Raw genomic sequence first — 16,569 nt, 5'->3', positions numbered from 1 at the left:
CAAGTATGTAAAAAGGAAGACAGTAGCAATAAATAGTGCTTCCTTAGAGAATGAAATGGAGATGGCAGAGACTTTGAACAAATACCGACAGTGGAGGATATCTAGTAGTAGAAAATCGGGGCAAAAGGAAGGGGTAAACCTATAACACTATAAATGCTGACAAATCCCTTGATAGCCTCCGTCCCAGGATCCTAACAGCAGTGGCTATAGAGATAGTGGATGCATTGATTGTAATTTTCCAAATTTCCCTAGATTCTAGAAATGCCCCAGTGGATTGAAAAATTGCAAATATAACATCCCTAATCAAGAGAGGAGGGATACATAAAGCCAGTTAGCTCAACAGCTGTCACTCAAAAATGCTGGATTCAATGGCAAGCCATTTAGAAAACCATCATATAATTAGGCAGAGTCAGTATGATTTTGTGAAAGGTAAATTGTATTTGACAAATTTATTAGATTCTTTTGAGGACATAGCACACGGGGTAGATAAAGGGGAACCAATAGTTTTGGTGTATTTGGATTTCCAAAAGTTATTTGATAAGATGCCACATAAAAGGCTGCTAAACATTGAATTCAAATTTTATCACTTGCCATTATGGGATTTGAACCCAGAACCTGCCCTGGGTGTTTGAATTACTAGTCTAGTGACAATGTCATAGACTACCTAATTGAATGGGCAAAAATTTGGAAGATAGAGTAAAAGGTGGGAAAATGCACAGTTATCCAAGTGGGTAGGGAGAATAGAAGAGCAGAATATTATTTAAATGCAGGGACTACATAATCTCGCAGTACATGGGTATTTGGGTATGCTCATATCTGAAACACAAAATTAGCACACAGCTACAGTAAGTAATTAGGATGGCAAACTCCATGTTGCCCCTTATTGCAAGAGGATTGGAGTATATAAACTTGGAACACCATTGATATTGAGGGATAAAGGCTACTGGCAGATATATTTGGACGTAGGTTGCAGATCAGCCGTGATACTAAATGGTGGAATAAGTGACTAAATTGCCTACTCCTACTCCTGTGTTCCATTAATCATGTTTGCTGACTTAGGTTCGTTCATGGTCCTGTAACACCTTTACTATTCTTATCCTTATTTCAGACCCTTCCATGCTTTGCCCTGCCTGTGTCTGTGATCTCTTCCCTGACAACCCTTGGCGAATGTGCACCCCTCTAAATCTGCATCCCTTATTTTATTTGCTCTAGCATTAGTGGCTGTGTCTTTAACTGCTCGGGCCCTGGTCTTTGACAATCAGTCCCTCCCTGCATTTTTACCTTTCTGTCCTACTTTAAGATATTTCTTAAAATCTACTGCCTCTTTGACCATGCTTTGGTCAACTGTCTCTGTTATGTGTCTGTGTCAAATTTTTAGTGTTCCTGTGATGCGACTTGAAACATGTTTTATTGTGTTAAAGGTGCTATATAAATGCAAGTGACATTTAAGTGAAATGTCAATAGTGGCTGATTTAGTAATGAAGCAAATTATCTAATTTAATTTGTAATGGATTTACATATATTTTTGGTTGACTATCAGATTGTTACAGCTTTTATGATCTACAGCTGGCTAGATCAGAGGAATCTCATCCATGCTTACAGATAGAAGCTTAATTTTCAGTTGTACATATTTTAATGTTATTGCATTTGAAAGGGTACACTCCAAAGAAAACTTCGCATTGCACTGCTTACATTTTCTGTATTTATAGTAGAAACAGAATAAGTGTTTTGACTTGCTATAGCAGTAACATAATTGTATATTATTGAAGCATTTTCCTGCAGGAGGATTTCTCAAGCTTTCTGTACCCCTCTAGCTCATAAACCAGTTTCCTTAGAGCAACCATGACACTTCCCTGGTTGTTAGTAGCTAGAACCTTAGGTTCTCAGTAAAGTAAGTGGTTAACAATCTTTACGTGTAATTATAGAAGTTGGCAATAGTGAGGAAAGTGCAATGGAGAAAGAGATCAGCTATGAGTGAGTAGGTGAACTAAAATCAGTTAACGTTTGTAATAATTATTAAAAAGTGCTGTTAAGAAGGGAGTTTCAGGATTCTGACTTAGTGATGATGCAAGAATGATGATATAGTTCCAAGTTGGTGGTGCGTGGCTTTGAAAACAACTTTCAGGTGGAGGTGTCCTCATGCATATGCTGCCGTTACTCTTTAGGTGATGGAAGTCACAGATTTGGAAGGTGCTGTTGTTTGATCCTTGGTGAGTTGCTGCAGCGCATCTTTTAGAAGGTACACACTGCTTTCACTGTGCATTGGTGGTTGAGGGAGTGAATGTTGAAAGTGGTGGATGGGTCGCCAGTGAAGTGAGTTGCTTTGTCCTGAATGGTTGTGCTTCTTGAGCGTTGTTGGAGCTGCACTCATCCGGGCATGTGGAGAGTGCTCTATCACACTCCTGATTTGTGCCTTGTAGATGGTTGACAAGATTTTGGGAGTCATGAGGTAGGTTATTTGCCACAGATCTGCTGTTATACCCACAGTGTTTATGTGGCTGGTCCAGTTCCGTTTCTGGTCAGTGGCAACCCTCAGGACGTTGATAGGAGGAATTCAGTGATGTTAATGTCATTGAATGTCATGGGAAAATGGTCATTGCCTGGCACTTGTGTGGTGGGAAGGTTACTTGCCATTTATCAGCCCTAGCCTGAATATTGCCCAGGTTTTACTGGCTACAGAATGCTTCAATACCTGAAGAGTCACAAATGGTGCTGAACATTGTGCAATCATCAGCAAACATCCCCACTTCTGACCTTTAATGATGGAGGGAAGTTCATTGATGAAGTCAATGAAGACAATTGGGCCTAGGACATTATCCTCAAGAGCTCTTACAGCAATGCCCTGGGGCTAAGAAGGCACCTCCAACAGGAGGTTAGAAGCCAAATGGAACCCACACTCAGTGTCAGTAAGCATTAAGTATCGCTGAGTAGGTGCCACTTGATTGAACTTTCAATGACACCTTCCATCGGTTAGCTAATGACCGAAAGGGACGGTTGTTGACCAAGTTGGAATTGTCCTACTTTTTGTGGACAGGACATTCCTGGACAGTTTTCCACATTGCCAAGTAGATGTGTTGTAGCTGTACTAGGAGAGTTAAGCTGGGGGGGGCGTGGTCAGTTTTGGAGCCCTTTCACTTCAGTTGCCACAACATTGTCAAGGCCCATTGTCTTTGCTGTATCCAGTGTCTTTTTAATCTTCCTTAAATCACATTGACCATATCCTATGCGCAAAGATATTTTGGCCTTGGAGGGAGTGCAGAGGAGGTTTACTAGGCTGATACCGGAGTTGAGGGGGTTGAGCTATGAGGAGAGGCTGAATAAACTGGGCTTGTACTCGTTAGAGTTTAGAAGAATGAGGGGAGATCTCATTGAGACGTATAAGATGATGAATGGGATGGATAGGATAGAGGTGGAGAGACTCTTCCCGCTCAAAAAAGACAGTAGGACTAGGGGGCACAGCCTCAAGATAAAAGGGGGGCGGTTTAGAACGGAGCTGAGGAGGAACTTCTTCACTCAAAGGGTGGTGAATCTCTGGAATTCTCTGCCCGTTGAAGTGGTGGAGGCTGCCTCGCTAAATATTTTTAAGACGCAGGTTGATGGGTTTTTGATAAGAGAGGGGATTAAGGGTTATGGGGAGAAAGCGGGAAAGTGGAACTGAGCAGCAACAGATCAGCCATGATCTTATTGAATGGCGGGGCAGGCTCGAAGGGCTAGATGGCCTACTCCTGCTCCTATTTCTTATGTTCTTATGTTCTTATCCATGTTTCAAGGTGATGCCAGAGAGTGGCGGCTCTTTGTGAGCCATGTGTGGTTTGTATTGTATGGATAGCAATGAAACAATACTTTTCACTGTTTCTCGGTACATCTGACAATAATAGATCCAATGGAGTCAATTAAATTGGCTGAACACTGGCAACTCTGCTGGGAATCTGACGAGGAAGTCAAGCTTCCACCCTTTCTTCCAGCTGCCTACTTGGACTTGACCTGATGTGCAACTTTAATCTTTTTCAGTTTGACACTGCTAATGCAGCATTTATTGCTTTCCTATGTCCTGAGGGTATCAAATAAAGCATGTACTGTGGGGCAGGTGCCATTCGTCGACTCCCTGTTCAGGTGCCATGCCCTGAGAAGAAGTTGGTGCAATAGGCCTTTATGTAGACCAGGTTAGGTGCAAATGGCTGGTTATGTTCCCTGAAAGTCATTGGTGAAACAGTTTTTTTTACATCAGTAAGTGGTCAGCAATTTACCAGATTTGTTGAATTCAGTTGCAAAGTTTGCCATGATTTAATTCGAATATAAGGGTCATTCATCCAATACCAGAAAACTTGCTTCTTTTACTCCAATCTTAACTTCAAAGTCCACCCCCTGCTCTTCAGAAACTGAACTGGCTAAAATGATGCATGTGATCAAGTTCTGGGAATAGTTGGGTTGTTTCTCATCATCTCAGTGCTGGTGTGTCCAAAGTGGGCATTCTGGATGATGTTAGATGTAATAGTCAGCATGGCTTTGTCAGGGGAGATCATGTCTGATAAATTTGATTGAATTTTTTGAGGAGATGACTAGGTGTGTAGATGAGGACAGTGCAGTTGATGAAGTTTACATGGACTTCAGTAAGGCTTTTGACAAAGTTCTGGATGGGAGATTGATCAAGAAGCTTTGAGCCCCTGAGATTCAGAGCAATTTGACAAATTGGATCCAAAATTGGCTTATTAACTGAAGGCAGAGGCTAATGGTGGAAGGTTCTTTTTGTGACTGGAAGCCTTTGTTCAGTGGTATACCACAGGGATTTGATTAGGGTCCATTGCTGTTTGTAATGTGCATTAATAATCTAAACATGAAGGTTGGGGATGTGATCAGTAAGTTTGCATCTGACATGAAAATTAATGGTGTGGTAAATAACAAGGAAGAAAGCCTTAGATTACAGTCTGATATAGAAGAGGTGGTCAAATGGACAGAACAGTGGCAAATGGAATTTAACCCTGAGAAATATAAGGTGATGCATTTTTGGAGAACTAAGAAGGCAAGGGAATTCACAATGCATGGTAGTAAGCATGGAATTACTGAGGACCAGAGGGACTTTGAGGTGCATGTCCATAACCACCTGAAGGCAGCAGGGCAGATAGGTAAGATGGTTAAGGAGACATATGGGATACTTGCCTTTATTAGCCAAAGATAGAATACAAAAGGAGCTTGGTTATGCTGGAGCTGTTTAAAATACATGTTAGGCCACAGCTGAAGTCCTGGGTGCAGTACTGGTTGCCACATTATAGGGAGGATGTAATTGCACTAGAAAGGGTGCAGCAAAGATTCACCAGGAAGTTGCTTAGGCTGGATAGGTTGGGGTTGCTTTCCATAAAACAAAGAAGGCCAAGCCTGATTGAGGTATACAGAATTAAGAGAAACATAGATAAGGTTGATGGGAAGAAACTTTTCCCCTTAGCAGAGGGGTCAATATCCGGGGGGCAGAGATTTAAGGTGAGAGGATTTAAGGAAAAGTACTTTCACCCTGAGGATGGTGGGAACATGCAATTCACTGCCTGAAAGGGTGGTGGAGGCAGGAACTCTCATAATATTTAAGAAGCATTTAGATGAGTACTTGAAATGCCTTTGCAAACAAGGATATGGACCAAGTATTGGGAAATGGGATTAAAGTAGGTGCTTAATAGGCACAGGCATGATGGGCCAAAGAGCCTTTTTTCTGTGCTGTATGACTCTTATTTGATTCATGATGCAATTAATACATTACACTGTTTTACAGAAACGAAGTAAAATTGTCATCAGACATCAGAATTTTTGTAGGCGATGAATTTGTAAGCACAGGTAATTTAATTACCAGTGATAGTCATTATGCTATCTGTGCAGACTTCCTGCCAACTATTCATTCCATCATCTTTTACCATATTCCACCCTGTTATCAATGGTCATGTCAGCTACCGTGGAGCCTTCTGAAGGCTGTGTTGTTAAATACAAACTTAAAACTAGCAGTGAGAAAATTAAGTAAGAAACTGTCTTTCTGCACCAAGTTGTGGCGACTCTCTTCAAGCCAAGCAGAGAGGCTGTCATTTTTGGGCTACTCTGATCAGCATTGCACAAATGTCTGGGAACAGGTCTCTTATCTGTAATTTGTGCATTGCTTAGATGTGTGCATTTAAAAACTAAACCTAATTTTATCAGTGTTTAATAACTTATCTTTTTAGCTTACTTCTTGGATTCAGACATGAAGTAAATTTAATCAGTATTTTAGGAAGTGACTTCTGTGCCTTACAGTCCTGTTTGTTTTTCTGTTTACAGCACGTACAGAATTGCAGCTGCTCTAACTCTGAAGAAGTGATTTGCTTCCACTTTCCTATGAAACCTCGTTGCCAGTAGAAACACACTGAGTGGAAAATGCTCCCAGGGGTCGGTGTGTTTGGGACAGGTACCACTGCGCGGGTTTTGGTGCCACTATTGCGTGCTGAAGGTTTCACCATTGAGGCACTCTGGGGAAGAACAGAGGAAGAGGCCAAGCAACTGGCGGAGGAAATGAACATTTCATTCTACACAAGCCGGACTGATGATGTTTTGCTCCACCAGGATGTGGATCTTATCTGCATCAACATTCCACCGCCTCTCACATGCCAGATCGCTGCTAAAGCATTAGGTACGGTATTTCCTTTCTCTGATTATTTTAAGCAAGATCCTGATGTCTGTGATGCTATTTTGAAATCTTAAAGACTCCTCACCAAGGAACTGTATGTATGCTAATTATGTTCGTAAAACAAGTGGGTTGAAATATTATTGAAGAGCTAAATTTTAAAAATGCTTTGTCTCTAAGAATTGAGGAACCTTCTCTGGTCTGAAAGTGGTGGACTGATGGCATATGCTGGTTGTGTTGTTGACAAGATCACAAAAACAATCTTTGTCCCTACCTCTTTGGGAATATGATTGGTCTGCTCAACCTAACAACCTATTATGATAGCTGAATCCACCTGCCTTTTTATGGCACTGATTTCTTTGAGCTTCAGTACAAATTAAATGTCAGGTTCAAATGTTTCAGATAATTCAGACACATGTTAAAGGTAACGGATTAACTTGCACTGTCTTAATTGATTGTAATGGCATTGCAAATGTAACCATACACTATAAGGTTGTTCTTATCAACAGATGAATGCAGCTGCATCAAGCTAGCTAAATGTTTGTTTATATGTGTATTGCATCAATTTTTAAATCTTGGTATAAATTTTCTTTGATTGCAAAAAGGGCAATTGCACACATTAATTGTAGTTTTTAAAAATTATTTTCTTGGATATTATACAGTTAATGTAATCTTTCTGTTGCAACAACAAAAAAAATGAATCCGCCTGCAAAGTTTACAACTGGTGAGCAATGAACTGTAGGACATTGGCCCGGAACCATGCAAAATTAACTCTTGAATGTTAAATTAGGCAAACTATGCAGGGACTGTCTGAACTAACAGAAATAGTAGCATTTTCCTCTACTAAGTCTGCTTTATGCGAAATTAAGTTACAAATGTGAACAATATTTCTACTACCTGAACAGAAAACTAATTTTGTGAACACATTTATATCATAAAAGTTCTATACCTAAGTGTCAACTGAGGACTGCTCATCTGTTCAAGTTGTTTGTATTTGCAGTCATTTAGGATTTATTTAAAGTAATTGTGGTTTCTGATGTTATGTTCAGTTTCCCTACATAAAAAGAAGCCCGATCGTTCACATGCGCAAAAGAATGTACCTACTCCTATACTTTAAACCGGTTGTATAGTCACTTCAGACTGGAAGCAATTCTCCAAGTCTGTGTAGTGGAGGAAACCTTTACCCCAAATCATGGAAATACTCCTGGAAATCCTTCTTGTGCAGAGACAACATTATTATGAGTGACCACCTGGATGAAGTACCGTAAAGCTTAACAGCTATGAAACTGTACCTCCAGCATGAATTGTCAATTGAGGAGATGAATATGGGAGAAGAGAGAGGAACAGTTAAGTTCTCTTCTCTTCTGAGAGTTCCCCTACTAGTACTGCTTTCTAAATCAATATAATTATATACCAAACTAATAAAGTAAAAGTTCCTATCAGCGTAACATGATACCAGCACATGTACACTATATAAATAGAGGAAGTTGTTGGATATGATTATTTTACTTCTGAAAATTGTATCACTTGTTTGAGTTATGCAGTACTCTTCTGGAATAAACACTTCTTCTGGAATAAACATCATATTCAATAACTTCCTATGTAATGTCCTTTGAGTCAATTGCTTTTCTTTAATGGGAGGCTGATGTATTTCTGTAGATGTTTGGCTCACATAGACAATACAAATGGAATTTTTGGGGTGGGTCCCTGGGCTAAGTGTTATGGATTCAAGGACATTGTATTATAGAATACCAGCACTTCAGAAATTTCCCAGACAAATCACCTTATTTCATTGGCAACCGGTTGCACTAAGTTTACTGCTAAACTCAGGAAACGGTTAGACAGGAAGCTGGAGCAGCAGGGCGTACCACAGTGCACTGCGATCATGTGTAAACATATTGTTATCTTTGTGTACGCTTCAGCATTAACAACAGTGGGTTTAGGGATATTTTAATGTCTGATTGTGGTAAATGTGTAGATGACACCAGTGAAATAATAGATTCTTTTGTAATTTAGATCCTTTTTCTATCCTTCTGATGCTGTTAGATGAATTAAATCTGTAAATATCTTTCAAGATGAGTGTTCAATCACAGTAGTTAGACTTAATTTCAATTTTTAAAGTTGTCAAGAATGGACCATAATTTTCTGTCAAAATAATGGTGGGACTAAAAGCATTTGCTATTAATTATGTGTAACTGCTGCAGCGATTTCAGGCAAGAACAGATGCTTGGTTAAACAAGGAAATCCAAGATGTGCTATTCCACTATTAACATCATGAAAATTGAACCTTGCTGTCTGTCTTGCCACTAAAATGCATTTAATAGCATGAAGTTGTGGTAGTTGTATGGTAGAGTCCAGTAGCACAAAGACTGAATAGAATGTGTAATTCGTATCAGTGGATGGACAAAATCACAGGATTGTTATGGTGCAGAGGAGGCCATTTGGTCCATTGTGTCTGCACCGGTTCTCCAAACGAGCATTATGATTTGGTGCTATTTCCCTGTCTTTTCCCCATATCTCTACACATTGTTTCTATTCAAATAATAATCTAATCCCCACTTTATGCTTTGATTAAATCTGCCTCCATGACACTTTCAGGCAGTGTATTCCAAAACTGAACTACTTGTGTGAAAACATTTTTTTTCTCACATCACATTTGCTTCTTTTGCAAATCATTTTTAAATCTGTGCCTGTTTCTGGATGCCACACAGCAGAACGATTTGAATGCATTTGAGAGTGTGCAGAACAGGTCTGCAAGAATGTTTCCAAGGATGAGGAAGTTCAGTTATGAGGATTGATTGGAGAGGTTGGAACAGTTCTCCATGGAGAGAAGACGATGAAGAAGAGATTATTGATAGAGATATTAAAATCATGAGGAGACTGGTCAGAGTAGTCATAAACTAATGGTGGATACCATTCATGGCCCTGCTCTGGCAAATATTGCAGATCATTCTTTGTCTTTAACTTATATGTCTTGTGTTTAATTTCTAGTCCATCCTTAACTGCAAGTTTTGCTTCTGTGCTTTTTCATTAAATATGGAGCCTGGCATTTGTCTGATTTTACAATTAAAACATCTGTGCATGTATATACAGGTCATAAATCTGTATTATATTTGATATAATATAATCTGATACATATCAGATAATATTTAATTATAATAATAAATGAACGTAAGAAATTTCTCCTGGCATCATAGTTCCTGCGGGGAGCAGGATGGAAGCATAGGATTGAGACAAGGATTGATGTCCAAGTGATCAGACCCAATCCAGCAGCAAGAAAGAAATTTAGAACTTTAGAAATAGCCAGTGGTAGGTCTAAAATGCTTAGGATTGACACCTTCTAATATATATATAAAAAAAAACATGTTTCAATACAGCTATAGTAGGGTTGGACAACAAATATTTTCATATCTGGATAGCTAATATTTTAAAAAATAACATTCAAGAAGTCTGGTGTTCGTGTTTAGCTCAGGATCTGGAATATAATTTCCCAAGCCAGCTATATTCCTAATGCAAGGTTGACGATATCTTAATCATCATCATGCTTAAGCTATTTGCCCATTGTTGTTAAACAACGCATTTACAAAAGTGAAATATGATATGGCTGGATTAAAGATAATTGAAATAATTGTAACATATCTACCATTTTATAAAACTTGGGGTAACAAAATCCATAAAACAAAAATTTATGAATTATATGCATACTAAATTATTTTGCTAGGGGTTATTTGCTCGATATACAAGCAGTTTATTGTTCCAATCCCTGCTCAAAGCATTCACAACTTCAAACAAATGTATAAATTATCATAGAAGCACTATATCAGGCAGTTTCTCACTGATCTCCAACGCCAGGTTAAAGTCCATCAGGTTTATTGGTAGCAATGGCCGCTAGCTTTCAGAGCGCTGCTCCTTCATCAGGTAAGTGGGAGTTCTGTTCACAAACAGGGCCTATAAAGACACAAACTCAATTTACAAAATATATGTTGGAATGTGAGTCTTTACAGATAATCAAGTCTAAAGGTACAAACAATGTGAGTGGAGAGAGGGTTAAGCACAGGTTAGAGAGATGTCTTGGAGAACACTTCAGCAGTCACAGGCATTTGGCCTCTGATCTTCAGGCAAGTGTTCTCCAAGGTGGCTTTCACAGCACATGACAACACATAGTCGCTGAACAGAGACTGAGCCAAGTTCCACACATATGACGAAGGCCACAACTGGGATCTTGGGGTTATGTCACACTATCTGTAACCTCCATGACTTGCCTGGGCTTGCAAAATCTTATTAACTGTCCCTGCTGGAGAAAATACACATCTCTTTAACCTGTGCTTAACCCTCTCTCCACTCACGTTGTCTGTACCTTTAAGACTTGATAACCTATAAAGACGAGCATTCCAATCATTATTTTGTAAATTGAGTTTGTGTCTTTATATGCCCTGTTTGTGAACAGAACTCCCACTTACCTGATGAAGGAACAGCGCTCTGAAAGCTGGAGACTTTTGCTACCAAATAAACCTGTTGGACTTTAACCTGGTGTTGTGAGACTTCTTACTGTGTTTACCCCAGTCCAACGCTGGCATCTCCACATCATGATCTCCAATGACCAGCACATTGAATAGGTTGTCATGTTCCACACCTGCTTGACTGTGGTTAGGCCTATCAGCATTGCATCAAAGTGTTTCTTATGTGTTGCATTTCGGCATTGATATAGTTCAATGATGCAAAACAAAACATTTCTTTAGAATTGTTATGTTAAAACTTCAACTTTAAAATGCCAGAAAAAATGGAATTTTGTTTCTCATGTGAGGAGGTATTTCTAATGATTTCTTTTAAACATAAGAACATAAGAAATAGGAGCCGGAGTAGGCCATCTAGCCCTTCGAGCCTGCCCCGCCATTCAATAAGATCATGGCTGATCTGTCGTGGCTCAGTTCCACATTCCCACCCCCTCCCCATAACCCTTAATCCCCTCGCTTATCAAAAACCCATCAACCCACGTCTTAAAAATATTTAGCGAGGCAGCCTCCACCACTTCAACGGGCAGAGAATTCCAAAGATTCACCACCCTTTGAGTGAAGAAGTTCCTCCTCAACTCCGTTCTAAACCGCCCCCCCTTTATCTTGAGGCTGTGCCCCCTAGTCCTACTATCCTTTCTGAGCGGGAAGAGTCTCTCCACCTCTACCCTATCCATCCCATTCATCATCTTGTATGTCTCAATGAGATCTCCCCTCATTCTTCTAAACTCTAACGAGTACAAGCCTAGTTTATTCAGCCTCTCCTCATAGCTCAACCCCCTCAACTCCAGTATCAGCCTAGTAAACCTCCTCTGCACTCCCTCCAAGGCCAAAATATCCTTGCGTAAGTGCGGCGACCAAAACTGCACACACTACTCCAGCTGTGGCCTCACCAATGCCCTATACAGCTGCAGCAAGACCTCCCTACTTTTATATTCAATCCCCCTCACTATGAAGGCCAGCATCCCATTAGCCTTGCTGACCACCTGCTGCACCTGCAAGCTGGGTTTTTGCGACTCGTGCACTAGGACCCCGAGGTCCCTCTGCACCATAGCCTGCTGCAGTTTTTCGCCCCGTAAGTAATAGTCCTTCCTACCATTGTTCCTACCGTAGTGGACCACCTTGCACTTGCTAACATTAAATTCCATTTGCCAGTAGCTGGCCCATTCGCCCAGCCTATCTAGATCCTTCTGCAGACTCTCCACACCCTCCGCGCAATTTGCCGTTCCACCAATCTTGGTGTCATCAGCAAATTCCGACACCATACACTCGGTTCCCTCCTCCAGATCATCTATATAAATGGTAAATAGCTGAGGCCCCAGCACCGACCCCTGGGGCACTCCACTAGTCACCAACCGCGAATCCGAAATAGCACCCATTAACCCCCACGCTTTGCCTCCTATTTGACAACCAATCCTCTATCCACGCTAACACCCTACCCCCCACTCCATGCCCCCTTACCTTCTGCAATAACTTCTTGTGAGGTACCTTGTCAAACGCCTTCTGAAAATCAAGAAAGACCACATCCACCGGCTCTCCTCTATCCACCGCCCTAGACACATCCTCATAGAACTCCAATAAGTTTGTCAGACATGACTTCCCCTTAACGAAACCGTGCTGCGTCTGCTGTATCAAGCAATTCCCCTCAAGATGCCTTGCTATTTCCTCCTTGAAGACGGATTCTAACATTTTACCTACAACAGACATTAAACTAACAGGCCTATAATTCCCCGCCTTTTGCCTGGCACCCTTCTTAAACAACAGTGTAACATAAGCCGTTTTCCAATCTTCTGGCACTTCCCCGGAATCCAGCGACGTCTGGAAAATAACCACCAAGGCATCCACTATCACCTCCGCCATTTCTTTCAGGACCCTCGGATGCATTCCACCCGGTCCTGGGGACTTGTCCACAATCAGCCCCTCCAGTCTGTCGAGCACCGCCTCTCTAAGTAACAGTAATGTCATCGAGACCCTCCAGTCCTACCGCCTTTCCATCGCTAACACCCGGCAAATTATTCACGTCCTCCTCCGTGAAGACCGAAACAAAAACGGTATTCAAGACCTCAGCCATTTCCCCATCCCCTACCACTAAGTCCCCCCTCTCATCTCTAAGGGTCCAACGTTCACCCTAGCCAGCCTCTTCCTTTTTATATATTTATAAAAACTCTTGCTATCCTTTTTTATACTAAGCGCTAGCCCAGCTTCATAGTTTCTCCTACCCTTCTTTATCAACTTCTTAGTCAATCTTTGTTGACATTTAAACCTCTCCCAATCCTCTTCTCGCCCACTACTCTTAGCTACTCTAAACGCCTCCGCTTTTAATTTAACACTTTCCTTCACCTCCTTCGTTATCCACGGCTTATTACCTCTCCTCCTACGGTCCTTTTTGACCATCGGAATAAATTTCCGCTGAGCACCAAGAAAGATCTCCTTAAAGATCCTCCACTGCTCTTCAGCAGACCTACCTTCCAACGTGCTCCCCCAGTCAACGTTTGCCAATTCTTCTCTCATCCTACCGTACTCCCCTCTGTTCAAACAAAGGACGCGTGTCCGGGAACCCACTTTCTCCTCCTCCATCTGCACCAGAAACTCCTCCATACAATGATCACTCTCCCCAAGAGGATCCTTCACCACAAGGTCCCTAATTCTACCCGCCTCATTACATAACACCAGATCCAAGATAGCTCGCTCCCTCGATGGCTCCAACACACACTGTTCAAGGAAACTATCCCGGCAGCATTCCAAGAGCAACTCCTGGAGCCCACTGCGTCCAACATGGGTCGACCAATCAATATGTAGATTGAAATCCCCCATAATTATCGCCGTTCCATTCCTGCACGCCACACTTATTTGCACGTTAACAGCCCGCCCCACCTCCAGATCATTATTCAGGGGCCTATAGATGACACCCACCAGCGTCTTCCTCCCTTTGCTGTTCCTAATCTCCACCCACAACGATTCCACTTTCTGCTCTTTGGTTCCTATATCATCCCTTGCTACCACCCAGATCATATCCATTTGTGCTGATCTGCGCCACCAGCTCATTCACTTTATTCCAAATGCTTCGTGCATTCAGATGAAGTGCCTTCATCCCAGCCTTCACCTGGACCCTATTTGCCAGAACGCCACCAACCATACTCACGCCCCCTACTCCCTTTATTATTGGGACATCCTCGGCCTCTTCCCTTACCTGTACCGTCTCCTTAACTTTAGACCCTGTAATGTCACCTACCCTCGCGCGCACCCCTCCCCCCCCCGTAATTAGTTTAAAGCCCTGTCTACAGTCCTATTTACACGATTCACCAGGACTCTGGTCCCAGCACGGTTCAGACCAACCCCATCCCACCCGAACAGGTCCCACCTACCCCAATACTGATGCCAATGCCCCATAAATTCAAACGCATTCCTCCCACACTAATCCCTGAGCCACCCATTCACTTCCTTAATCTTATCAACCTTACGCCCGTCTGCACTCGATTCAGGCAGTAGCCCAGAGATAACCACCCTGTCGGTTCTACTTTTTAATTCCATTCCCAGCTTTTCATACTCCCTCCCCAGATCCTCAGTTCGCATTTTGCCTACGTCGTTGGCACCCACATGTACCGCAACAACCGGATTCTCACCCTCCCATTCCAGGTTCCTCTGCAGCCTAGATGGGACGTCCCGGACCCGAGCACCAGGCAGACAACACACCCTTCTGTGCACTTTGTCATTGTGACAAAGGACAGTGTCAATACCCTTAACCCCACCCTCCTTCCTCCGCTCCCCACCCTCCTTCCTCCGCTCCCCACCCTCCTTCCTCCGCTCTCCACCCCCCTCTTGTTCTTGACCCTTAGAGTTAGGCAGTCTGGGGGGGGTGGATGTCACTTGCACCCCATTGACAATGGCACCCTCTCTCCCCCTGATGAGCCTCAGTGTCTGTAGCTCAGAGGCCAGCTCATCTACCTTGAGCTGGAGCTCCTCCAGCAACCTGCACTTACTGCAGACATGGTCACTGGGAAGGACCCTGGGGTCCACCAGCTCCCACATCATACAGAAACAAATCATCACATGCCCCTCCATTATTCACTGTAGTAGTATTGAAAATTTCCACACGAACTTACCTGGCCCTTTTTCTCCCCAGCCCTTTTGCTCCTAAGCCCTAATAGCTCACTCTGCTTCTCTGTCACTCCGCTGCCCGCTCTGACGCTGCCCGCTGTCTACACCAGGTCTCCTTTTAAACCTGGAGCTGTTTTAAAGCCTGCTCCCCCACAACTCCCTGCTATCCACTCCCTTAGAATTCTTAAAGTGGTAGATACAAAAAGCCTGCAAAAATGCTTTTAAATGATTTAAACAGTTCTACAAGGTAAGTTCTTACTACAAAAGTGCTTTAAACTTATTTAAACAGGTTTTTAACAGGTAATTTCTTATCTGTCTCTCTGCTCCTTCACTCGTCTGCTCCAGCAAACAATGGAAGGCTTCACCGTGTCATTTAGAATTGTGAAAGATGTTTTTAGCTTTACGCACTATCCTAAATGAAGAACTGGCACCAAAACCAATGTGGACAAACTATTTATTCAATTTTTTGTGAAAATTATTGGTTTTAGATCACTGGGTTTGAAAAAGAGCACAAATTTGGGTGATTTATGCAGTGCTTGTTAATTACCATTTAATGAATCAAATTAGTTTTTGGTTTTTTTAGCTTAAAGATCCAGTTGACGAAATGCAGCCAAAATGGTTCACATAAGTTTAAAAATCTGGCATCCAACCCTCATCTCTAATCTCAATATCATCTATTGCAAAACAACCTTACAAAGCAATTGTCTTGTCATGTGGCATTTTTAATTTGGGAAATTTTAGGTGTATGACTTTACCTACATATTCTATGTAAAAAGCTTCTTAATTATATTAATTTTCATAGTATAATTTGGATTTCACTCTGGTTAAGGAGGACAATCAAACAAAATGGGTGGGAGAGAAGGGGAATAATTGAAATTGCTGTACATTCTCCCTCCCACTAGCTTCACTTTCCACATTTCCTTTTAATGCCCTCATCCCAAGCTTGCAATGTTTCTAGTTTCCCTCTGTTCTCCTTTTATGCTGTCTCTGAGCTCATCTTGTTCATGAGATCCAGATCCTGTTTGCACTATACTGCTTATTACCAACTTCTCCTCCAGGCCACCACGCTAGCCGATATTGTAATTGGCGCTCTCTGCAGGTGTAGTCCCTTTGTCTTCTTCAACTCTGCTGTCATCAGACACACCGAGCTCAAACATGGCATTGCTGTCGCCAGTCCTAAAATGTGGTGTTGCCTTCCATGTCCATTTCCATCTTTCCTAGAACTCCATGCATGTGAATATGTTTCTGTCCTGCCAGAGTTCTGTGGCGCCTCTTACCAAAGTCACCAATGATATCCTGTGTGAGTGTGACAAAGGTAAACTTTTC

The 16,569-nt window shown here is 42.0% G+C and overlaps 1 protein-coding gene across 1 annotated transcript in view; it reads left to right on the top strand.

Annotated features, from left to right (window-relative positions):
* LOC145341964 (glucose-fructose oxidoreductase domain-containing protein 2-like) overlaps positions 1 to 16,569 on the top strand; it is a 51,943-nt gene that overhangs the window by 2,252 nt on the left and 33,122 nt on the right. Inside the window, exon 2 of the mRNA XM_080187069.1 lies at positions 6,292 to 6,640. Within this exon, the coding sequence (XP_080043195.1) occupies positions 6,388 to 6,640 (253 nt within the window). The 5' untranslated portion in view covers positions 6,292 to 6,387. The remainder of the gene's footprint in view (positions 1 to 6,291; positions 6,641 to 16,569) is intronic.

The sequence above is a fragment of the Carcharhinus amblyrhynchos genome, chromosome 4 (genome assembly GCF_965287045.1).
Source record: "Carcharhinus amblyrhynchos chromosome 4, sCarAmb.v2.hapA, whole genome shotgun sequence".
NCBI lineage: Eukaryota > Metazoa > Chordata > Chondrichthyes > Carcharhiniformes > Carcharhinidae > Carcharhinus > Carcharhinus amblyrhynchos.
The sequence above is the reverse complement of the archived record's forward strand: the minus strand, read 5'-3'. Positions and strand labels throughout refer to the sequence as shown.